General features: G+C 39.2%; 1 protein-coding gene across 19 annotated transcripts in view; it reads right to left on the reverse strand.

The window, feature by feature from the left end:
- Positions 1-1,362: 1,362 nt before the first annotated feature.
- The window catches only part of LOC136825652 (serine-rich adhesin for platelets-like), a 91,753-nt gene continuing 70,288 nt past the window's right edge, over positions 1,363-22,827 (reverse strand). For 10 of the 19 annotated variants that reach the window (XM_067082312.1, XM_067082319.1, XM_067082316.1 and 7 more), the window contains 8 exons: positions 17,073-17,274; positions 13,223-13,357; positions 9,670-9,946; positions 7,911-8,012; positions 5,042-6,217; positions 2,852-4,516; positions 2,156-2,365; positions 1,363-1,891 (listed from right to left, as the gene is read on the reverse strand). In XM_067082312.1, coding sequence (XP_066938413.1) covers positions 1,651-1,891; positions 2,156-2,365; positions 2,852-4,516; positions 5,042-6,217; positions 7,911-8,012; positions 9,670-9,946; positions 13,223-13,357; positions 17,073-17,274 — 4,008 coding nt within the window. In that variant the 3' untranslated portion in view covers positions 1,363-1,650. The remainder of the gene's footprint in view (positions 1,892-2,155; positions 2,366-2,851; positions 4,517-5,041; positions 6,218-7,910; positions 8,013-9,669; positions 9,947-13,222; positions 13,358-17,072; positions 17,275-22,827) is intronic. The other 9 variants (XM_067082328.1, XM_067082323.1, XM_067082325.1 and 6 more) reach the window with 3 other exon arrangements.

The following is a 22,827-nucleotide window of genomic DNA, read 5'->3' on the forward strand; positions in this document are numbered from 1 at the left end:
CGCAGGCAGGGGGAGCCAGATACCTCCTGACGAACCTCCTGACGATCATAGACTGCTCCACTCGCTGGCCCGAAGCAACCCCCATGGATGAAGCATCAACATCATCATGTGCAGAGGCCCTCCTCTCCATTTGGATAAGCCGCTTCGAAGTGCCAGACAGCATCACTATGGACAGGGGCCCTGCCTTCCTGTCAGAGCTCTGGGTCTCCTTGGCATGCCTGATGGGTACAACTCTACACAGCACAACGGCATACACCCCACAGCGAACGGGATGGTTGAGAGGGCGCACCGCTCTCTTAAAGCAGCTCTCATGGCACGCTGCACTGCTGAGAGGTGGAAGGAACAGCTGCCCTGGGTCCTGTTGGGTCTCCGCACCGCACTGAGAGCTGAGAAAGTCTACAGGGAAACACTGGCCGTCCCTGGAGAATTCTTCCCGCCGTCGGGTTGAGGGAACTCGCACAAAAGTTCGTGCCCTGCCACAAGACCTTCACCAACAGAACCATCACCTACAGTCCACCCGCCTTACACTCCTACTCCTACATCTTCGTCAGGGTGGATGCCCGCTGGCCACCCTTAACCAGGCCCTACAGGGGGGCCCACCAAGTCATCAAGCGAGCCAGCAAAGCATTCCTCCTCGGCATCCACGGGCGGGAGGACTGGATCATCATCGACAGGCTGAAACCCGCATTCCTGTTGGACAGCAAAGTATATGAAGAAGGAGGCAGGTGCCCCAGAGTCCCTCCTCAACACCTGCCTGCAGATGCACCCGCTTCCCCACCAAGGCAGGGCCCGGGGCAGCCCAGGAAACTCATCCAGCTAACCTCAGGTGTCAGCTCCACCCTGCGCCCACAGTTCTCCAGAAGCAGGGGGCCCACTCCGACTGCCCCAGCGCCTCCGTGATTAATGTTATTTCATCCAATAATTGCTCCTCTAATTATTGTCTTGGGGGGAGGGGGAGTATTTGTTAGGGCGACAAATCGCCTCTCCTTTCTTGAGTTTCTCCCTTCAGGTGTACATTAATCACGTCATGTATATTACCTGTCTTTATTTCAGATTCTTTATGTACCTCATCTTATGCATGATTGTACGGCCTTTCCGCCGATATGTATATCTACCTTTTATATGCCATGTAATGAATATTGTACGTATTTTTATGCTTGTCAGAAAACACAAATTCTGTATGGACGCAGCAGGCAGCCTCGGGTCGCCCGCTACCTTTCCGTCCGCTTTTTGTAATAATAAAGAATCAGTCTCTCTTTTGACATTTCTCTTGAACCTCACAACGTATTTATGAATAAGAAATATATTCCAGATATAAATGGTATCCTGAAAATAATATGAAGGTAAATAATACTACAATCATGCAGTAAAAATCTTAATATTTTTAAAATTGCCAAGAAACTTTAAAGTGAGTAAATCCTTATCAAGTTGTTAGTCTTATTCCCCTTTTAGCTCAAAAAGCACTACAGAAATTCTGAGGAAACTTTGTTCATTACATTCTTGTTAAATCAGAACACAGTTATTAACATCTGTTATATAAATGAAAACTAGGGAAAATAATATAACAATGTCCACTGTCATCTACGTGTAGATAACCCCACGTTCTTCCCTTTTGTGGACATAATGAGATTTTGGATGTGAATGTTAATGTCAGTTCCCTACACTAGCCCTGCGAGAGCCGCAGTGGCAGCAGAATTTTGCTAAAAGTACAGGATATTTGTGACCACATTCATGACAGAATCTTGGCATCTTCATTGATGAAGTTGAGCTTCCGGGCTCTCCAGTGTGGTTCCCCGGTGCAGATGTAGCTAAAGTTGGGGATGACAAGGGAGGCAAGGAAGAAGAATCTGACGATGACCCACTTGAGACCCGAAGGTGTGAATCATCACCGCTGGAAAATGAACGTGATGAAATTAGCTGGAGCTGTCTATCGAAATTCCAACGTCAAAATTATGTTTGAGAAATCCTGAATGAAAAGAAAGAGCTAAAAACTATCCCACTGTTTGAAAATTCCATCAGCACATGCAACGCAGTACCTTTGATCATGAGTTACTTCTGTGATTCATATGTTTTGAGCATCAGAATTTTGAACCTCAAGAATAACATACATAGTCATTATTACTTCTGCCTATCGAAACATTTACAATCTACTCACCTATTAGTGCCCTTTTTGGCAGAATTCATGTCGCTATCTAAGGAATCCTGGGTGGCACGATACGTTTCAAATCCACTCTTCTTTTTATACCCTTCGTCAGAAGTTGTCAACAAGGCAGTGCTCTGTTGAGTGTTTATTAAGCTTCCTCCAAAGTGCTTGCTTAATGAAGAGAGTCCAGATGAAGACTCACCAGCGCCCCAACTACTTTGGCTGCAGGAATGACAAAGCAGTTAATCAAACAACAAAATTAAGAAAAGTTCAGAATTGAACACGTACTCAGTTATAAAAATACTCTAAGTATGATCTGTAAGTGAAAACAGTGCAGATCAGTTTCTAAAATAAACATTAACATGACTCATATGTAAGGATTTTATCTCAGTTGTAATGGTAATGAAATCATTAGCTAGCAATGTGCACCCGTTTACAGGATCGTACCTTGGTTCTTGTACCATTTTGCCGCATTTTCAGACAACTTAATAAAATGACAGGCACAACAAATGGTCACACTTGGGAAGAATAACAAAATACTTCAAATGTACATGGACTAAGTATGCACTATTAAAAACGCTTTAATTATAGAATATAAGCAGTAAGCCTACATCAAGAATAAATAACTGAAAGAATAAAGAACATTACCTTTTTGAAAAGCGCTGCCAGGAGTATGGTAAATGAAGTCACTTAAGCAACAAGACTAACCTTTTATTACTGGTTGTTGTGTTTACAACACCTTCTTCGTCTTTAGCTGAAGTTCCCCATCTGTCAGTATCACGAGCTGGTGATAAACTACGTCTATCACCAAAGCTTGCTCCCATAGCAAAACATCTATCTTGAGTGGGCCTCTCAGCGTTACTGACTCGGTCAACAGAAGAATCCTTTTGTCTTTCTGCCGCGGCAGACTTCCAACTCGAAAGTTCACGGAATTTTGATGAATCATTTTTATTATTGTCTAAAATATCTGACAAACAACTATATCCTGAAGGTGAATCACCGAGTCTCTCTCGAGTTGGAGATGACCAGCTGCGAGCATCATATCCAAAAGATGAATCTTTCACTGATTTCTGTAGTGAGGATGACAGTCTTTGTGATTCAAAAGAGGGTAAAATTTCTTTCTGTCTGTCACTACTAAAAATATTCTCTTTATCTCTTGAAGGCGAAGACCTATAAGTATTGTGACCTTTTGAAAACCTACTGTAAGTCTCTTGAGTAGGCAAAGACAATTCTTGAGCATCCATAGCAAAGTCTTTGTTTTGGGAGTCTTTTACAAGTGATGATCTTGTATGGTTATCATGAGTGAAAGGCTTAAAACTGTCATGGGGTGGAGAATGCCTGTCACGGGCTGGAGATGACCAGCTATGGCCATCATTTGTAACAGAAGATTCACTAACACTATCACGAGTTGGTGAAGAAAATCTGTTGGTATCATTAGTGGAAGACTGACTGTCACGGGTAGGAGATATCCAACCATGAGAACTGCGATCGGGAGACCCATATCGTATCTCGCGAGCCGGAGATGACTTCCTTGGATCCGGAGACCCATATCGTATCTCGCGAGCCGGAGATGACTTCCTTGGATCCGGAGACCCATATCGTATCTCGCGAGCTGGAGATGACTTCCTTGGATCCGGAGACCCATATCGTATCTCGCGAGCCGGAGATGACTTCCTTGGACTATCACGCGATGGTAAAGACAAGGAGTCATTACCTTGAGCAGAAGCTGACCAGTTATGTATGTCATGTGTAAGTGACGTCCAGGTGGTCTCTCTTGAAGGGGAAGACCAACTACGAGATTCCCGAGATGATTCGCGGGCAGAGGACCATCTGTGAGCATCATTGGATATGTTTTCTTGTGATACTGAAGCTAAGAGATTCTGATTATTGTTTCTAGTTTCCCTTGGAGCTCCCCAAGAGGATTTCTTAAATGTTGGGGACACTGTACCAGCCCTCCAGCAGTCAGAGGACGAGCTGGGATTGTCTTTCCAAGACCAGTCCAATTCCAAATCACAGCCAGGCGCTGTTTGCTCCTGGGATAAGCCACTTAAACTGTCACTCCTTTTACCTAACCCACTTACTGAAGACCTGGCATCCTTTCTCGCTCTCAGTTTAGGGGAGCCATACCCAAGAGACTGGGTTTTAGTAGACTGGTATTCTTTCTCAAATTCTTCAAGTCCCATGTCAAAATCAAAATCTGGCGATTCTCTTCCAGTGCCTTCCATTCTTACTGACTCCATCATAGACACCCCCAATCCTAATCCAGCCGGCCCCAGTCCAGTCCCCTTACTTGAGGGTGGTTTAGACAGCCCCATCAGTGCTTGCATTTGGAGTTCTGCTGCCGAGAAGGGATCATAGGTGACATCCTCGAGTCTGCCAAGGAGGACAATCCTGTCAGACTTCAAGCAAGGGGGCAAACAGCTGACACTACACAAGAGCATCAGGTGAAAATCATTATCTTTCATACAACACCTTCCCGATAAGTAAATCCATGCAGTTACTAGAACCTATTTAAGAGGAACTGTCCTAAACACCTTTGGTAATATGGGAAAATTAAGAAAACATACAAAAAATATTTGGTAGCGAGTCTCTTAGTTTGGGCTGTAAAGATTATTATAGTAGGCTAGTTACTAGAAAATCAATTGGACATGCAATACAGTATATGTAGTTCTTTTAGTGATATTTTAATGATGAGGATATGTTACCAAAGTCACAACCAAATAAAATGAAACAACCTTCAGTTAAAGCCAAGTATATTGAAAAGAAAGCAATTACATTGAAACTGTATCCTCATTATCAAGAGAGGTGAGCATGCATAAGCAACGAGAAAGCATTCCTTGGACAGGCTAATACATGCTTAAGCCAAATAAAGCACTGAATGTGTTACTATTGTGTTACCTCCTTTGACTGCCAGACTTTGAAAAGTTACTTCTCTTAGATTTCATTGTTATTTTATGGCGTTCTCTCTCCATTCTTCCGGCTGCTTTATTTTGTTTTTCTGCTAAGGACCTGAACATAACGTAGTCCCTCCTGGAGATGATCACCCCAGCGCTGTTTTGGGATCCACTGAAAGGCACAAAAGCCATGTCTCCTTTGACAGTGACAAGGCCTTTCGCCGGACTTCTCGATCGAGAAGCTCTCTGATTTCTTCCTGGATCCACAGAGTATTTAGCACTCACGGATTTCTTTGACACGTACTCGCTGTTTCCATACTCACAAATGTAACCATTTTGGAGTCTCTCGCGGGACTTCGACCGTCCTCTTCCCTCGAACAAATTTTCACAGCTCCCGCCGTACAGCCTGTCCACCGACGTGGCTGCCCTTCTTCTGTCGTCCTGTTCCAAAACCTCCCCAGCTTCTTCTCGTTTCCGCCTGAGTATTTCCCTAACACTCTCTTTATTTGCACTTTTGACATTGCTAAGGCGACCTTGCTTCGACAGCTGAATTTCTGCACTGATACTTTCTCCCTCCTGAAACCTCCTGTTGACACAAGTTTCCTGTTTGGGGCGATTTAGCATTTCCTCCTTAGAGCCACCGTGTCGAACTTCGGTGTCCTCTTTGAGTTTATATTCCCCATCTTCCCACATCTCGTCCTCAAAATGGACAGACCTGGGTCTACCAAAATTCATCTGGTCTAAAGCCTCATCATCTCCACTCACCGAAGTCGAGGACTTCAAGAAATTTTCCTCGGTTGGAATGTCCAGCTCCTCCTCACTGTCATAATTGTATTTGAGCGCGTTAAGAATTTCGTTGTCACTGTCGTCATCAAAGTCATGTGGGGGACCTGAGCTGGATGAATCAATGAGCCCGTTCCTTTCACTATCACACCCTAACACAATGGCACTGATAGCCCCCTCGCCACTGCACCATTCCCTCTTCTCTCGAAGATCCGATGCGTTTTTGTGATTCTTCCGCTCAATATTTTGGCTCGTGCTAGTCCTCTCGTCTTTTGTCTGCGTTTCTTCTTCTTCATTGTCTGAGGTTTCTACGATTCTGTCATATTTCTCTCTAACGCTCCAGTCGGTCCCGTGCGCTTTCTTTCTTGTCTGGTTAATTTTCTCCTTCTCTGTTTTGCTGCACAAGTCGCCATGCAAAGGAGGAATGAGAAGAGCGGAGAGAGGCGAAGGAGAAACAAAGAATTGTGTTAGTTAAGCAGTAATGGAATGTCTGGTTACAGTGTACTCGACTAGCTGCGTCCGCAGCACTTAAATGAGATTGCCTGAAATCACAAACAGGGAAAATGTTAGTCCTTCCATTCTACTGAGAGGAAATAAGGTTTCAGTACGATAGTTATCGTACCTTTATACATTGTTAGTAGACGCATAACACATTCTGGATAGCAACCACCATGGTGACAGTACAGAAAAGAAAGTGACAATTTAGAATTAAGGCTTTCACTTGTTCAGTGACTTAAACTAATGCCATCTCGGTATCGTTATCTTGCCGTTGTGTCAAAATCAAATTAAATGTCACAACTCCAGGGAAAAATCACAATTTATTCTGAGAAATCTGGTTCATTCTTCTTCCTTAAAGAGTGGCTGACAATCTGGAGAAGTGTTAGATCATTTAATCATTTAATTCACCAACAGATAACTTGGATAATTTTAATACTGATTCTGCTCATTACAAGGTATTTGCAACAGTTGACACTCAAATAAGTATATAAATGACTATCTTCATTGACGAATAGACTAATATTATGATAAGTGATTCAAAGCTTAGCATAGATTTTCAAAAAAACTTTTTCTTTTTTGGAGGATAATTCAGCCACCAGTTGTAATTAAGATAAGTTCCTAAATGACTGCTTGGAATGTTACTAAGGCAAATAGATTCCTTGAGGTCAGAAGATCAAATTTCAGATTTGTCACAGAGGAAATTCTTTAACTTTTCAGAAAATGAATCAGCTTTTATTCCAAGGCATATTTTGAATTTTTGAGAAGCAATTCAATAATCTTCATGAAAGTTCAGAGTTTCAGACGTTATTCTTTAGAATGTTCGTAATGGGCGTTTCAACAGTTCAGGAGAATATGAATCACTGCCTAGAAATCATTCCAATTCAATTCCAAATAGAAAAAATTCCCATCTGCTGAAAACTTTGAAACACACTGGAGCCACGGAATTTACTAATGAATATAAGAACTATGACTCCACCTAATTCTCCGGTCAGATCTAATTTTGCAGTGAAAGAACCAACCAACGAAGACTGTAACCAAAGAAAAATTCAGTCCTGAAAAGTAGTCGATACACTTAGATTTCCAGCGGGCAGCACTTCAATTCTATGCAAGGTAGTCGCAGTTTGCCTCCCACAAAAATAGCTGCTGAAAACCATCTGATGCATCAAATCAAATTCTTGAGTGAATTACCGCTGAAAATCATAGTTTATTATTTCAGAAATCAATGAAGAGATTCATGAGACGACGGCATTTTGCAATGAATACTCTAACCCTTCCTAAAAAAAAAAATCAGTAGGGACTCTTAAAACTCTAATTTTGTTGCAAAATAGCCAAAGTGACATTATGCTCTAATGTAAACGTGAACTCAGTATAAAAACTCGTATGCTGTTCCTTGACTCTTTAAAATCAACCAAAGCAGAAAATACATTAAACTTTGAAACGAGCTAAAAAAAAAAAAAAAAACCGTTAACATTTAGAAACAACGTGAAACTCTGCCAACTGTCGACAGTCAAGTCTTCTGAAGAATGCTAACCGCTATTCAAAAGCTCCGAGACGGATGTACCTCAGTAACGGAAAGGAGAAAGGGCACATACTTTGAAAACGTCGCTTCTAGGGATGACGAACAGGTAGGCAGTATTTCGCCAGCTTCGTCCCCCTCCGGCTCTCCTCTCTTGGGATCAGGGCTGATGCAGACGCTTGGAAATAGAAGTTTGGCATCATGAGAACAAATCGTGACAATAACAATTAACAGCTTGATTTCTTCGTGTGCGTATGCTCACTCGAAGACCTGCGTCACACCATATATAATTCCTGCGTCTCTTGTTTTGACATTGGCGGTGATAAAAGTAGCAGTGTCGCTATTATTGTAGTAGTGTAATTAATAATCATATTAAAATAAATTTGTAAAAATGAAGCTTGATCTATGACTAAAGGAGAAAGTGCAAAGCAATTCACAGACTGCTCATAAGATTGCTAAATTTTGTCATGGATATTCACTTAAATCATAATTTAACATTTAATTTTTTTCGTTAAGAATACAATTTTGAATTGATAACGGAACTTTATTTACTTCTATCTAAACTGTAAATTAACAAGCAACGTGCGTCTGCTATGTGTTACCCAAACTCCTCTGAAACATACGGCATTCGGACAGTCAAAGTAATCCTGGTATGTTCATGGGATGTTGGGTAAGCTTCCTGTGATTTGATATTAGCTTTAAGGACTTGGCTTACAGCTAATATTGTTAAAGACTTTTTCAACTATTTGCACATGGAAATCCTCCATTAACAACAAATGGCGGACCTTGATATTCACTGAAAATGGGTGAGGGCTCGCCCGCTTCAAACAATGTGCCATTTTATCCTGTCGGGCAAAAATCGGTTAAAATAAAAGTATTAGGTATCTTTTGGGCCCCTAATATTGACCCTTAACCTTCAACCATCAGACCAAGGCATTATTTTGATGGCTACGAGGAGCTATCACTGGGGAATCCAGGACAAAATTATTGTTATATATGAGGATAAGGAGGAAGAGGAGCTTAGATATTCATAAGAAGCTCTAAGAGTTAACACGGCTTTACTAGAAAGGATTAAACCATATGGCGGATAGCCTTAACATTTGTACACGCACAGCTCATGTACAAAATAGGGATGACAGATAAATTCAGAAGACTTAGAATTTGATTAATCTTATCAGAAGACAAAGAAAAAAGAAAACGAAGAGAGCTGTTATTTATCCTGGAAAAAGACAATTGTCTTGAAAGAAACCTTATGACTCAGCTAAAAAAAAATCTTGAATTTTTTAAGGAAATGCAAAGAAAGACAATGTAGTATAATATTTAGTCAAATATTTCGAACTCATACTCTCACTCCATCATGGTATGACTACAGAGAGACCACCAAGTTAGCTGAAAGACAACGCTAAGGAACTCAACATCAAAAATCAGCTGAAAATATGAAAATTCTGAGAACATCAAAAAAGAAAGTTCAAAACTACTCTACTTTCAATTCTCTCGATCCATTTCAGATGACCCTCACACTTCTCCATACTTTATTCTACAGTACTGACACACATTCTGAAGGTTGTAAATATTATCACAATGTTTACTTTATTTGTGCTAATGACATTCGGTGCCTTGTTAACATAAAACCCCTGTAATAAACGGATTATTCGAATGACACACACAAAACAACTGGATATAAAGAAGCTTCATAACTATCCCTTGTAAAACATTTCTTCAGTGTTATCGTGCATCTGAACTACCACTTTCTACTTTTGTCAGCCCAGAAGAGAAAAAGAGAGTCCATGAGATTAGGATACAATTATTATGAAAACGCACAAGATCGACCTCACCTGGCCATCATATCTGAGGTGAGGTCCCTGTGCCTGGCCATTGGGGTGCTTGATGAAGTGCGGCGCAAAGAGGACCTCATAGATCCTTGGCGCACCAGGGGCAAAACTCCACCGGAGAAGGAAGAGCGGCCGACCTGCCCCCGGGAGAGGCTGGACCCTGCGCCAGAACCACAGTGGGGCTGCTGGCTATATCCATAAAGCTGGCCATATTTGGAAGACTGACCGTATCCTGAGGAAGTTCCGTATGAGGCGGAAGACCCATAGCCTGAGCTGTGTCCTGGAAGTGAAGTTTGAGGGGGCAAGATTAGTTTCTGTGGCAAGGATCTGTCGTGAAACTATGAGAACTGATACAGGAAGAAATAATTAAATGAAAGCTATGACGAGTAAAGTACAGATTCAAAATGTGTGTGTATATATATATATATATATATATATATATATATATATATATATATATATATATATATATATATATATACACATACATATATATATATTATATAGAAATATATATAACATATATGGAATAATGGACACACGAGGGCATATTTCACAGAAATAAAATTCTGACTCACACTGTAACTGAACCCAGTCTTTCAAATGAGAGTCCAGGGCATTAGCAATTCACCCACAAAAGTCATAAAAGAAGTTGGAACCTAAGTACTCTGCACCTGAGGTTTTTCCCAGGTAGGTGCCTACCGCCTAACATACCAGCGAATTTTACCAAACTTCCCGACCCAGCAATGACTGAATTGCTAACATTTCATCCGACTTACCCCTTCACTGCGTATATCCTGGAAACAATGAATACATGAGAAAGAGTTTCACATAAATAAATTTCGTATTCACATAACGACTGAACCCTGATCTCTTAAATGAGAGTCCTGGATTGGAAAGTTGGGTAAAATTCCCTGTTATGTTAGGCACTAGGCACCTACCTGGGAAAAACTTCAGGTATGGAATACTTAGGTTCCAGCTTCTTTTAAGACTTTGGTGGATGAATTGCTAATGCCCTGGACTCATTTGAAAGGCCAGGATCTGGTGCCGATGCGAGTTTTATGTATGAATAAATGTATATGTATATATATATTTATGTATATATTTACATATGGACTCCAAAGGAAAAGTGAATTCAATATTAATGGGCCATGGGTTATTGTGATTAACATTTAAGATTTCCAAGTAGTTGTTCTGTTATATATATATATATATATATATATATATATATATATATATATATATATATATATATATATATATATATATATATATATATATATATATATATATATAATTTCATGATGCATTCCAAGTTCCTGGTTATTACACAACCAATCACAAAATTCAAAAATTTACCTCACTTCAGCCAGATACCTGAACTCTCGTAACATTCAAAAATCGTGACTGAATACTCTGAAGGTAACAGTGATCCCTTAAAAAGCTCATTAATCATGTGAAAAATCAAACTAAGTTTATCAAGACAAGTGTGAGGTATCAACAATTAAACAAGACATATACTAGAGTAAAAGGGCATTAATCCATCAAACAACTTTAACTGTTACCCTGGTCTTCATTCACGTCAGCAAACCTAATGGAACAAAACGTGTTTATTACTTTGCCTTATGCACACAACTAATCCTATTCACTGGTGGTCAATAAATGAAACACTGTTTTTAAAAACACTAAATACAAAAATTTATTTCTAAATTCAAAATTTATAATTAGAATTCACAATCTGAAAAATTTACTATTACTTGAAAACAACACAAAAATTTAATTAATTCTTGAGCTAAGTTATTAAACAAAACTAAATCACTAAACTTTAATTCAAGAAATTAATTAATCAAGCAAAATTTACTCAAGATTTGAAAAGAAAACCTCAGTAAATGAAAATTAAATCAAGTATGCAATGTTAAATTATCAAGAAATATTTAAAATACTAAGTAAATAAATGTTAAATCACCAAAATACAAAATGTGAAAAATCAAGAGATTGCAAACACAATACCACAAAAATAACCAAAAAATTTACCAATAATAATTTTACTAAGACAAAATTTCCCTAATATACCTTATTATACCATGGTAATAATAAGTAAAATTCACTTTACCTTACACAAGCTTGTGAAAACTTTTGCAAAACCACAGCTACTTTAAATTCACAAAACACACTTTTTTTGTAAGGCGCCTTTACCAGATACACTTTTCCTATGTTAGATCTCAAAAGTTAAGTTTAATATCAGTGACCACACAAATATTTTACATTAAAATTTCTCTCTTTTGAAGAGAGAGAGAGAGAGAGAGAGAGAGAGAGAGAGAGAGAGAGAGAGAGAGAGAGAGAGAGAGAGAGAACCAACAAAAACAGTCTCTGAAATCAGAATGAGCAAACTTTAGGATTCCAGTGGGAAATGAAACAATCAGACGACATCAGAACAATACGTGATCAGAGCAACGCAATCCTACAAAACACGACGTAATCGCTTGAGATACGTGCATTTACTCTCAAAAAGGCTTATGTGACTCGAACAAAAAATCGTATGGGACAAAGATCTATACGAAATCTCAACACGATTAAAACAGACGGCAAATGGACAGCCACAAACGGCACGCTTTCAAAACAAAGACAAAGAACCAAAGTTGATTTTCAGAACAGTACGTGAAACACTGTGAAATCATTTATCTTTTCCCGCACGAGACAAAGCTTTTACAGAAATCTTAACACGGCTTGACTGCTATTCCTGCGCTCGTTAACTTGTTACTCTTACGACGACAACGGAACCAAAACATGACATATGAAATCACGTGTATAGAATACATGTTGCTAGGGGACAAAATGCGAGGTCACATACTACGCTGCTATTAAAACGTATTACCAATTTTAAATTATGCTGTTAAGTTATCTACATCACTAACTCTTTTGAGATCTGACATTACACTACATATGATATTTCAACAATTATTATTATCACACATAACACACAATAAATAGAAGAGTAAATATATCAAAACTGTGGGATGGTATACACATTACAAGGCAACATCACGAAAATATATTATATATATATATATATATATATGGTGTATATATATATTTAGTAACATCTTTGACATCTTAACTTGATGATGAATAATATAGGTGTTATGATGTTTCCAACAAATGTTATGTTCTTTTCTTTATTTCTTTTATACAGGGTGTTTCGAAGTTAGAGGCCCCCCCCTCTACAGCATAAACTAAAACTTATATGGACAAAAACAAATGTAATTCAGAACAGGTATTGAATTAAGTTTCTCTCTGAGTATTTAATATTTTGTGTGGCCTCCATCTGCCTGTACCACAGCCAAGATTCTCTCTGAGTATTTAATATTTTGTGTGGCCTCCATCTGCCTGTACCACAACCTGCATCCTCGAGGGGGGTATGATTTCAGCAAATCGCAAAAAAATATGATGAATAAAATGACGCACAAATACCAGGACTTAGGGTTTAATGTTGCAAATAAATGAATATAGACACCTCCACCCTTAATTAGAGTCTGACAAGTGCACAGGGCCTTACCCGATGACAGCATGGCGGACAACTGCTTCCCTGCAGAACGTCCGAGGGACATGGAGCCCGATCTGCCGAGGGAAGCAACGGAAGAAATCGAAGTTCGGCGAGACGAGGTCATGGGAGGAGGACTCAGGTGACGACCTGATGGTTAATGGGAACAGATTTTAGTTTTTTTTCTTGGCAAAGGATGTCTCGTTCTCCATAAGGTTTTTGCTCACTTGATCCCCTCTAATTTTATTACTCGATGTCTTTTCTTTCTCACTTTTTCCAATACTACTCATCTTGCTTATAGGTTGTTTAGGATCTCTTCCGACACGCAATTACACTTCAAATAATCTTCTTTCATTACTCATCTTGCTTATAGCTTGTTTAGGATCTCTTCTGACACGCAATTACACTTCAGACAATCTTCTTTCATTCACTTAAACCCTCACCTCCTCATCCCACCTCTTAATTTTTTATTCATTCTTCTGTCTCCTATATCCACAACCACTCCCTGCTATTCTAATGACACCACCATGCAATTTTCACAAAGTCCTCTTCTTCTCCTTCCACCTCCAAGTCTTAGATTTAGTATATATATCATCCATTTTCTCTGTGCATTTTTCTTACCACACTGTTACATTTACAACAAAGTTTCCATCCTTTACTCTCAAACTCAGACTTGCGTATAATCTAACTTTTTTCTCAAATCGCCAGCCACTCTTCTCACCCCAGTAGGGTACCGGTACGGCCATCATTGCACCTCGTGCAATGCAATGTAGGCATTACTTAAGGTTCTTTGGACTCTGCAAAGGACATTCGGCTCCAAGCTGCAACCCCTTGCATTCCTTCTACCGTACTCCCGTTCATATTACCTTTCTACCATCTTACTTTCCACCCTCTTCTAACAATCTTTTCAGAGTGAAACTGCGAATTTTTCCTCCTTTTACACCTTTAAAATTTTCTTTACTCTCAATTTTCCTTTCAGTGTTGAATGACCTCGTAGGTCCCAGCGCTTGGCCTTTGGCCTAAATTCCATATTCCAGTTCCAGTTCCACTCTCCTTACCATGACATCCATCAGCTTGTTCTTCCAACTACACAGTACTAACAGATGACCTCAGCAAAACCTTATCATCACCGTTATCTGCTTCTAAAGACACTCTCCATTCTCATTACTTCAGCAGCTACATAGCTACCAACAATACTACCTCTTTCTCTGAATCAGACCTTAGCAATTGAATGACATTTTACACCACACAATAGTATTCTCCAAATCCGACCAGACACAGATTCAGACTTGCTAAATAACATTTTCGTTTACTCATTAACTTCAGTTCTCAGACCTTATGCAATCATACTCATCCTTAAACTAACTTATTTGTACTCTTTCACACATTCCCAGAGTTCTACAGACACAGCCAGTGCTGCTTATTTCTGAACCCTACACCATTCAGCTAACTTAAACACAACCACTCTCTGGTTCTTCCCATTCCTTCATTTCCACCCCACCCCCTCCCGTCACCTTGTCTCGCTAGGTGCCAAAACATTCAACTTTCTCTCTTGAAACAAATGGACTATCATCCATTCCTTCCATTTTGCATTATTACTATTTATATTTCTCTTTCTTCGGTATTTTTCCAGTACAGGGTATGGGCTGCAAATCTTTCTCAGAATCCCACAGGAGTGGTAAACTGTGGGTATTCACCTCAGGAAGAGAGGATTATCTGCCATTTAGAGGGTATTTCCTCCACCAAGGGGCTCACAATCTTTGTAACAGTCTATACAGATCCTGCCCAAGAGAGGAAACAAGAGTGGCCTGTTCTAGGCTTCTGACTATTGCAGCCCCTGAGTAATGGTCAAAAGTAAAGGTCAAAGGTAAAAGTTGGCATAGTGTTTAGAGGTCAGCTACTCATTGTCTAATTACGATGCTCAGCTCTTGCAACGTTATTTATGCTCTAGCAAGGACAAAGGTGAAAAAAACAAGCCTGAAATGTACAGGAACTAATTCAGACCTGAAGGGAAATTTTCATTTCTAAGATATCTCCCCAGTAAGGTCCGGATCTGTGAACATAAACATCATCTCTCCTTTCTCTTCTCCCTTGGGACTGAAGCCTTTCACCAGACCGATCGGACTGTTAAATAACTTTAATTTGTAGGTGCAGAGTCCAAGATCCTTCAATCAGTCCAGGGCGTCATTATGGCACCACTAAGAGAGAGCCCCTCGGGAACTTGAAACATAAACAACAAACAGTTTAATAAAAAAAAAAAGTTCGTCATCAAAAGTGACAAGGAATGAATAAAGTAACCCGAAGCGAAATTCAGAAATAGGAATAAAATCACACATTAAAAGAAAATGATACGAAACTTACTTATCAACGGAAAAGGAAAGAGATAAATCAAATACAAATTACTCCAGCTACTTAATAGTATAATGACGAGTAAAAGATCACAGATATTTTAAAGCTGCTCAGTTAACTTGACTCCAAAAAGGAAAGGACAACATTATCTAAATACCGTTATAACCAAGAAGCTAGGAATCAATTTTTAAGCGAATTCAACACACCGCGTCAACTCGACAGTGACAATCTTCAAGATTAAAAATGAAAAACCGAAGCTTGGATGTGTAACAATAATCACAAATCGTCTTGAACACAAAAGTTCCTCCAGGCCCAGTGCTACCTTGGGTTACATAATGAATCTGGCTCTTTTCGTTTGATATGATACATTCTTGTACCGCACAATTCCTCTTTTGAACTTTCTTCACAGGGTTCACTGAATCCGTTCTTTTCCTTGGGTGAATAGCAATGGCACTGTTGTCTTCTCTCCACTAGTCTGCCAGTGTCCCTCTTGACACAGTGGCCTCATACTGCGTCTTGGTTATTATACAGTTTCATCATATTTTGTCTGAATACTTTATGTGGGAACTAGATCCACTGAAATACCAGCATCACTGCTTATGCACATGAATTAGTGACGATGTTAAAGAATTTACAGAACACTTGCCTCCTCAACAGTAAAATTCTCATGTCATCAAAATCAACCACGTTATTCTGGAAAAACTTATGAAGTCTGGGAAATGAAATTGAAACACTTGCTCTAACAACCCGACATTACTGTCAAATATAACGTGAGTTTTGAAAGCTGGGTGGCAAAAATGAGCAATCAACTCAGGGAGGTTGCCTTAAGTGACTCAAAGAAGTTGAAATGCTTCCAAAATTTAATGAAGTGTGCAAAACTGACTTTTTGTCCAAAGGTAATGAACTGACTAAATATCGCTCACGTTTACCGAGACTCAACTTTCTCCATCTAGGGCAAAGATACTTCTACTTAGCTACCAAAGCAAGATCCTTCCAGCGCCCACCCAACCCAGCATCATCAACAACGCATCCCATACCAGCCATTAAGAGCTGAAGACGTTTCTGCACGTTTGCAAATTTCAGTCCGGTAAAGGATCGACCAGTTAAAATTCGAGGCACGCACCGGGACCAGCTCTGTACGCCAATGTATGTGTATTTTTAATTCATTCCTTCGTGATCGCATGTAGAAACTACAGGTAACGTTGGGTTAATCATGAACTGGTTCCAGCTGACTTCGTTTCATCCTTCAACCAAAGTCTAAATCCTTTGAGGCCAAATGAAAGATGACAATGAAGAAAACACAAATAGTTTCTAAAGACTCAGTGCAGCAGAGAGAGACTGCAAATCCTCTCAGGTGGAAGATAATGTCGCTGCCAACCACGTAGGCTACGTTTCCACATAAGAATTTCCGGTAAAAATGACAGAAGAGACTGACTTTACAAATATACTGGGGCCAGAGAGAGAGAGAGAGAGAGAGAGAGAGAGAGAGAGAGAGAGAGAGAGAGAGGAGAAATACCTGCATGAAGAGGAGGGCTTGTCTGGCGAGCAAGTGACCTGGGCGGACTCATCTGTCGATTGGAGGGTGGGCTGAATTCTCGGGCACCCAAAGCTCCTCCCGGTGTTGGCGTTGGACCTGAACTCGGGGGAGGAATAGACGAAATGACATCGCTTTTCTTGGGGGCACGCCAGCCATTCTGACCCGGTTTTGGAGGCGCGTACTGAAATAAAGCAAATGAGACACGTTTGAAGAAATGCTCATCAACTATAAGCCTAATAACGCAAATCTAAGTGTAACTGAATACGAGCGATATTTACTTTCTACTGAGTAGTTGCAATTGCTTGTTGACGTAAAAGCGACTCTATAAATCAACCATATAAAAGTTTTGCTGATTATAATCTTTATTCCAATTTCGGACTATAAATCAAGTTTAGAATTTCTATACGCTGCGACTCAAAAAAGAATGGTGACTATTATATCATAGTTGTAAGATTCTACATTTCATGTTCTCCGATTAACTGTAATTCTCCCAGGGTTACACAAGCTTATTACTCCAGTGCAGAAGAATGGCAAATGAATATATATATTAAAGTTAGAATATATATATATATATATATATATATATATATATATATATATAAAGTTAGATGACACAAAGTGACCTCTTTGTGAGGGATATACAAGGTACCCAGATGTGGAGGAACCTTGAAATTTATAGTTCTGTTTGTAGGACCCTTAGTGAAAAGATAAATGTCTGCTCTATGTAGTGGAGTAGCCTAGAAAGATTGGTGGGCCTTCTTGATGGGAGAGCATCACGATTCTTAGGGGACTGCATGACCTTCATTAGAAGGAAACTATGACAGTTCATGTATAGACTTGGTTAGAAACTTTCGAGCCATCATTCTCTCATGATTATGAGGCGAAAAAAAAAATCTTGCTCTTCCATGAGGAGAACAAAAGACATACTGGATTGCTGTGTGCAGTGTCCATCTACTCACACCCACAATAGCGTCCGGGGTGCAAGAGTTGAAAAAGGCATGAGTACTGCATACAACTATAGCAAAGTCCACCGTGCTTTGCAGCCAAGCCCCGCCCACTGATTACGTCACGACCATTCCTTGAAGCTGACTGGTTGGCAATGTTTTCGAAAATTTGGTTAATCTGTGGTTCTTTTCGTCTCCATTTATTTCGCAATGGTTGCTTACCGAACTAAAATACGTTCTGCCGACTGTCAAAAAGAAACGTTATATTATACCCTGAAGTAAAATCATAACACACAGAAACGTTATATTATACCCTGAAATAAAATCATAACACACAGAAACGTTATATTATACCCTGAAATAAAATCATAACACACATCTCCGTAAAAATGGTACAAAAAAGCATTAAAAAATTAATGAATAATGCTGCAATGTTGTGTTTCGCAAATGAGGTTCACCTGAATACGGAGGTGACACGGGGAATGTCTGCGTTCGAATCGGTGCACTCGAATCACTGGACCATGAAAATTACCCTCTGATATTGTCAAGCATGTTCACCATTCTAAATTTAACCCAAAGATTTTCTCAGAGCTATGCAGACTGGCATTTCATATCGATTTCAAGGAGTTTTACTTCATTTTAATAGTCATAAAATCGATTTCATTGCAATCGTTTACACATTCGGAGGGATGACAAGTAGGGATTGGACTCTATAGAATCAGAATATCCCTATGTTTATCTTAAAGTTACAGTATGATAGGCTATACGAGTCATGCTGGTTATAATTTGCTGAGAATTTTCTGAAGGACATTACCTCTTTTCGAAATACCAGGACTATAAAAAATGAGATAGACCTATAATGTCCTATGTCTTTATGACGTTTGGATTATAGGCCTATCTTATATTCAGCCGTTTTATTGTGGTTCCTCTTGAGGTTATTCTTGTTTTTGTTACTGCTGTTATGGTACTTGTAGTGTCTTCGAAAAATTTTCGTATGGTAACCTAACACTGCAGAATAAATATAGACCTATTCATAAAATCCTGGTGTAAAGAATTATTTGCCTACTCTTGTTTAATTGAAATTGTCATTTGTTTTAACTAAAAGTAATCGAGATCTTTATTAATAGTCTATGCTAGAATATTCTCCTAACAACAGAGAGAGAGAGAGAGAGAGAGAGAGAGAGAGAGAGAGAGAGAGAGAGAGAGAGAAGAGAACCCCAAAAGCAAATGAATCATGGGCTACTCGTAGACTGGTTTGGATAATCTCATACATAACATTTTCAGCTTTCATTTTTTTTCTTTTTGTTTCGTTAAGTATCTTCTGATGCCTTCCTACCATAGCCTTCATTTTCATAGAAATGCTACAGCAGCCTTATATTTACTCATCACAGTTATATAATTTGTTGTCCCTTTTGTAAATATATTTTCAATAGTTCATTGAGAGCAATTTGATGGTTGTGTGTGAGGCTGAGACAGTCGACCTATGGTTGATCTTGTGTGCCGTCGGCTACGTGCCCACAAGTTTTACTTTTATTCTCTGGGGTATAAGTGGCGTTACAATTATTATGGTCATCCACGCATGTATGTGTATGTGCACTTGCTTATACGTGTACATTCCACTACTATATTAATTAAAACCTACTCTACTTCTAGCAGATACGTCTAGAAAACTATTTGAGATAAGAAATTGACGTGCAGGCCCATACCCTCCCATTGCCTCAGAATATAAGAAATTGACCTGTAGGTCAGTGCCATGTCATTGCCTCAGAATAAAAGAAATTGACCTGTAGGTCAATGCCCTGTCATTGCCTCAGAATATAAGAAAATGACCTGTAGGTCAGTGCCCTGTCATTGCCTCAGAATATAAGAAAATGACCTGCAGGTCTATGCCCTGTCATTGTCTCAGAATTTAAGAAACTGACGTGTAGGCCTAATCTCTCAAATATCAACTTTCGACATGGCTGCGTAAGTCAATGCTTCCTTTCAACTACTATGGTCTATGTGGGATCGCTTATTTGGGCCAACACCAATTTGAAAAAAAAAAAAGCAAGATGTTTGTGAATTTAGGCTGCGCATGATAAAAAAAAGATGCACATACAAATTGATCCAAGACCTTCATAACGATATATAACTTAATATATCTTTTATAAGAGATATCATTGCATACTTGACAACTCCGGGAACGCAAATCTGCGGTGTCATGATTCATGTACGAAACACGACATGATCGAGCGGAGTCGAATCGTCAAATCAGTACTGGTAATCATTTGGACTGTTAACTAGTGTGATGACTGGGCGGTCGTTACTTTTAAGGCCGTGGGAAATGGTCAAGCATTCGGTCAAATGTTGTTGCCATTTCTGAATATAAATAAATATAAAGGCACGGGAGGCTTTTATATTTATTTTTTGCTTTTGCAATGTTTGTCATCCTGGACGTGTATTGATTGTTTTTTCGACAAATTATGTAACAATTTTTTTTTATATAGCAGCAGTTCTTTACATGGGTATGATAAGCTTGAATGTGGTTATAATAACAAGTCTGCTAAGCGGTTATCGTGGTAAAAAATCCCTCATAAAACCGGTGGCCTTGAACTGTGCATGTTGATGTTATGTAATTTTATCCAGATACCCGGGCAACCCTTTAAGCCTGCCTAATCCTTTTCGCATCTTAATGTATGAATTAATTTTAATGTTCTGCCCGAATTAAATCCGCTTGGATTCATGAAGCGGATTTCCGAGCTTGCCAAATTATTACTTCAGAATACCCTTTATCTCTTGTTGATTTCATTGGTGATCGCGTTGTTAATTGCACGGGGAACAGAATCAGCACATCAGATCGTTCCTCTCAATGGCGTCTTTTGTTTGAGAGGAAATCGAATGTTAACAACTGTATTCAAACTTTATCCTTTGTTGCATCATGTTCAGCACTTCCAGTTATTGTATATTCTTTTTTTCTCCCTTTTACTAGGGTTTCAGTCAGTGCTTGGAGAAGTGGATAAATTGTATTCAACGGTATATAGGAACATATTCCAGTTCTTGGTTCCTAAGCACTCACTCTACAAACACAGTTGCGGGCAAATTACACTATTCGCGCGAGGTGCAGAACTTTTTTTTTTTTTTTATTTATACAGGTTTACTTTGCACCCTTTCTCTTTCATACTGCTTGTTACATTTTTTTAAAAAACAGAATTCCCTTTTTTTACGATTTTAAACGTCCTAACTTTACATTATTTCATAGTACATCAAACTGTTTATTTTAATCCTTGACCATTACCCTTATCTTCATGAAGCCCCAGAATCTATAGATGTTTCTAAAATAATTATTACCAGATACTGTCAATAAATTTTTACTTTACTTTTAACCATCGCCCTTTCATTTTTTTTTTTTTTTGTGACGAGCGCTTCCCAGGTTTACAAAATTCTTAATTTTCAGGGCTAGTCTTATATATTGCCCCAGCTGTTTGTTAGGGGGATTTCAGGGTCCCTAAAGTAATATCACGTCCTTGTATTTACCCCAGGAGTTAGCCTCAAGTCCGACATATTCAGCCTGGCTTACATCATCATGCTGGCGTCCTTTGTTTCAAGTTCCCTGATGTAATCATTTTCCTCGAAGTTTTTATGAACCTCAGCTTCTTCGTTTCTTTCCTCTTCTCGTCCAAGGTCTCTTCAATATCTATTTTTTTTATTTACTTCTTCAACGCTTTTATGACGTGCTCTCTCATTTCATTAATCTCTATGTTATATTTAGTACATGTGGTTACTTAGCTTTTTGTCCAGCGCAGTCCATAGGGGGCTCTTAGTTGAGAATCTATTATCTCTTTAATATTTTTCCCCCCGAGTTTATTATGCTGTAGAAAAGCATAATTTTTTTTATACTGTAAGTCTGTAGGCCATATGCCGGACTCCGCTTTAATTCCCCAATACGGTGTGCCATTTGGTTAGTACATTCCTCGGAGCATCCTGTATTGTATTTTCTCTAGTGCATTCAACTCGTTTTCCGTGATGTTACTCCACGTACCTATGTTGGCAAATAATACTGGTATCACTACTGTTTCATAGATCTTTTTCCTTACTTCTGCCATATTCCTACTTTCTTAAGGTCCCCATATTTTCCAATTTCTCTTAGCAGGTACTCTAACTTTTGAGTTCTCGTTTTGATACTTGCTTCCTTGGAGCCACTTAAGTGTGTAGGTCTACCATTCTCCTAGGTATTAGTATTCTTTTACACTACTAATTGGACCATTTTTAACCTACGTTCGTATGTGGACATCTGTTTTCTTTGCTCTTATATCGATTACAAACACCGCTAACTTACTTGGCTTAGTATTAAATGTAAATTTCTTAAGCTGCTCTAAGCTGCGGCAGTTGCCAACTGCCATTTCTATTCCTTCTTTTCCACTGGTGGGGAACATCAGGTCACCGACAAATATTAGGGACTTTATTTTTATATCTTTATGCGAGTGTCACGTCCTTTCCGCGTATCTCATTCACTCTATCTGTCATATGCTGCATAGCTTTGGTCCATATATTGTACCTTGCCTCAAATTCTCCATTATTTCGACTGTTGCTGTTACTCCCGCAGGGCATCGTACTACTGCCTTGCCGTTTTCATTCATTTTTCATATCAGCAATGCATCCTTCCATCCTATCTACTTGATGCAATCCTTCAGGTCTAGTTTATCAAAGCATTTATGTGCATCCCCGAACCATATGGACGTTGGACGCCTAACATTGTGTTTTATACTCAATCACTGGGTTCAAGGTTAGCAGGTGATCAACTCGGGATCTCC

This window comes from Macrobrachium rosenbergii, chromosome 39, assembly GCF_040412425.1.
Source record: "Macrobrachium rosenbergii isolate ZJJX-2024 chromosome 39, ASM4041242v1, whole genome shotgun sequence".
Lineage (NCBI taxonomy): Eukaryota > Metazoa > Arthropoda > Malacostraca > Decapoda > Palaemonidae > Macrobrachium > Macrobrachium rosenbergii.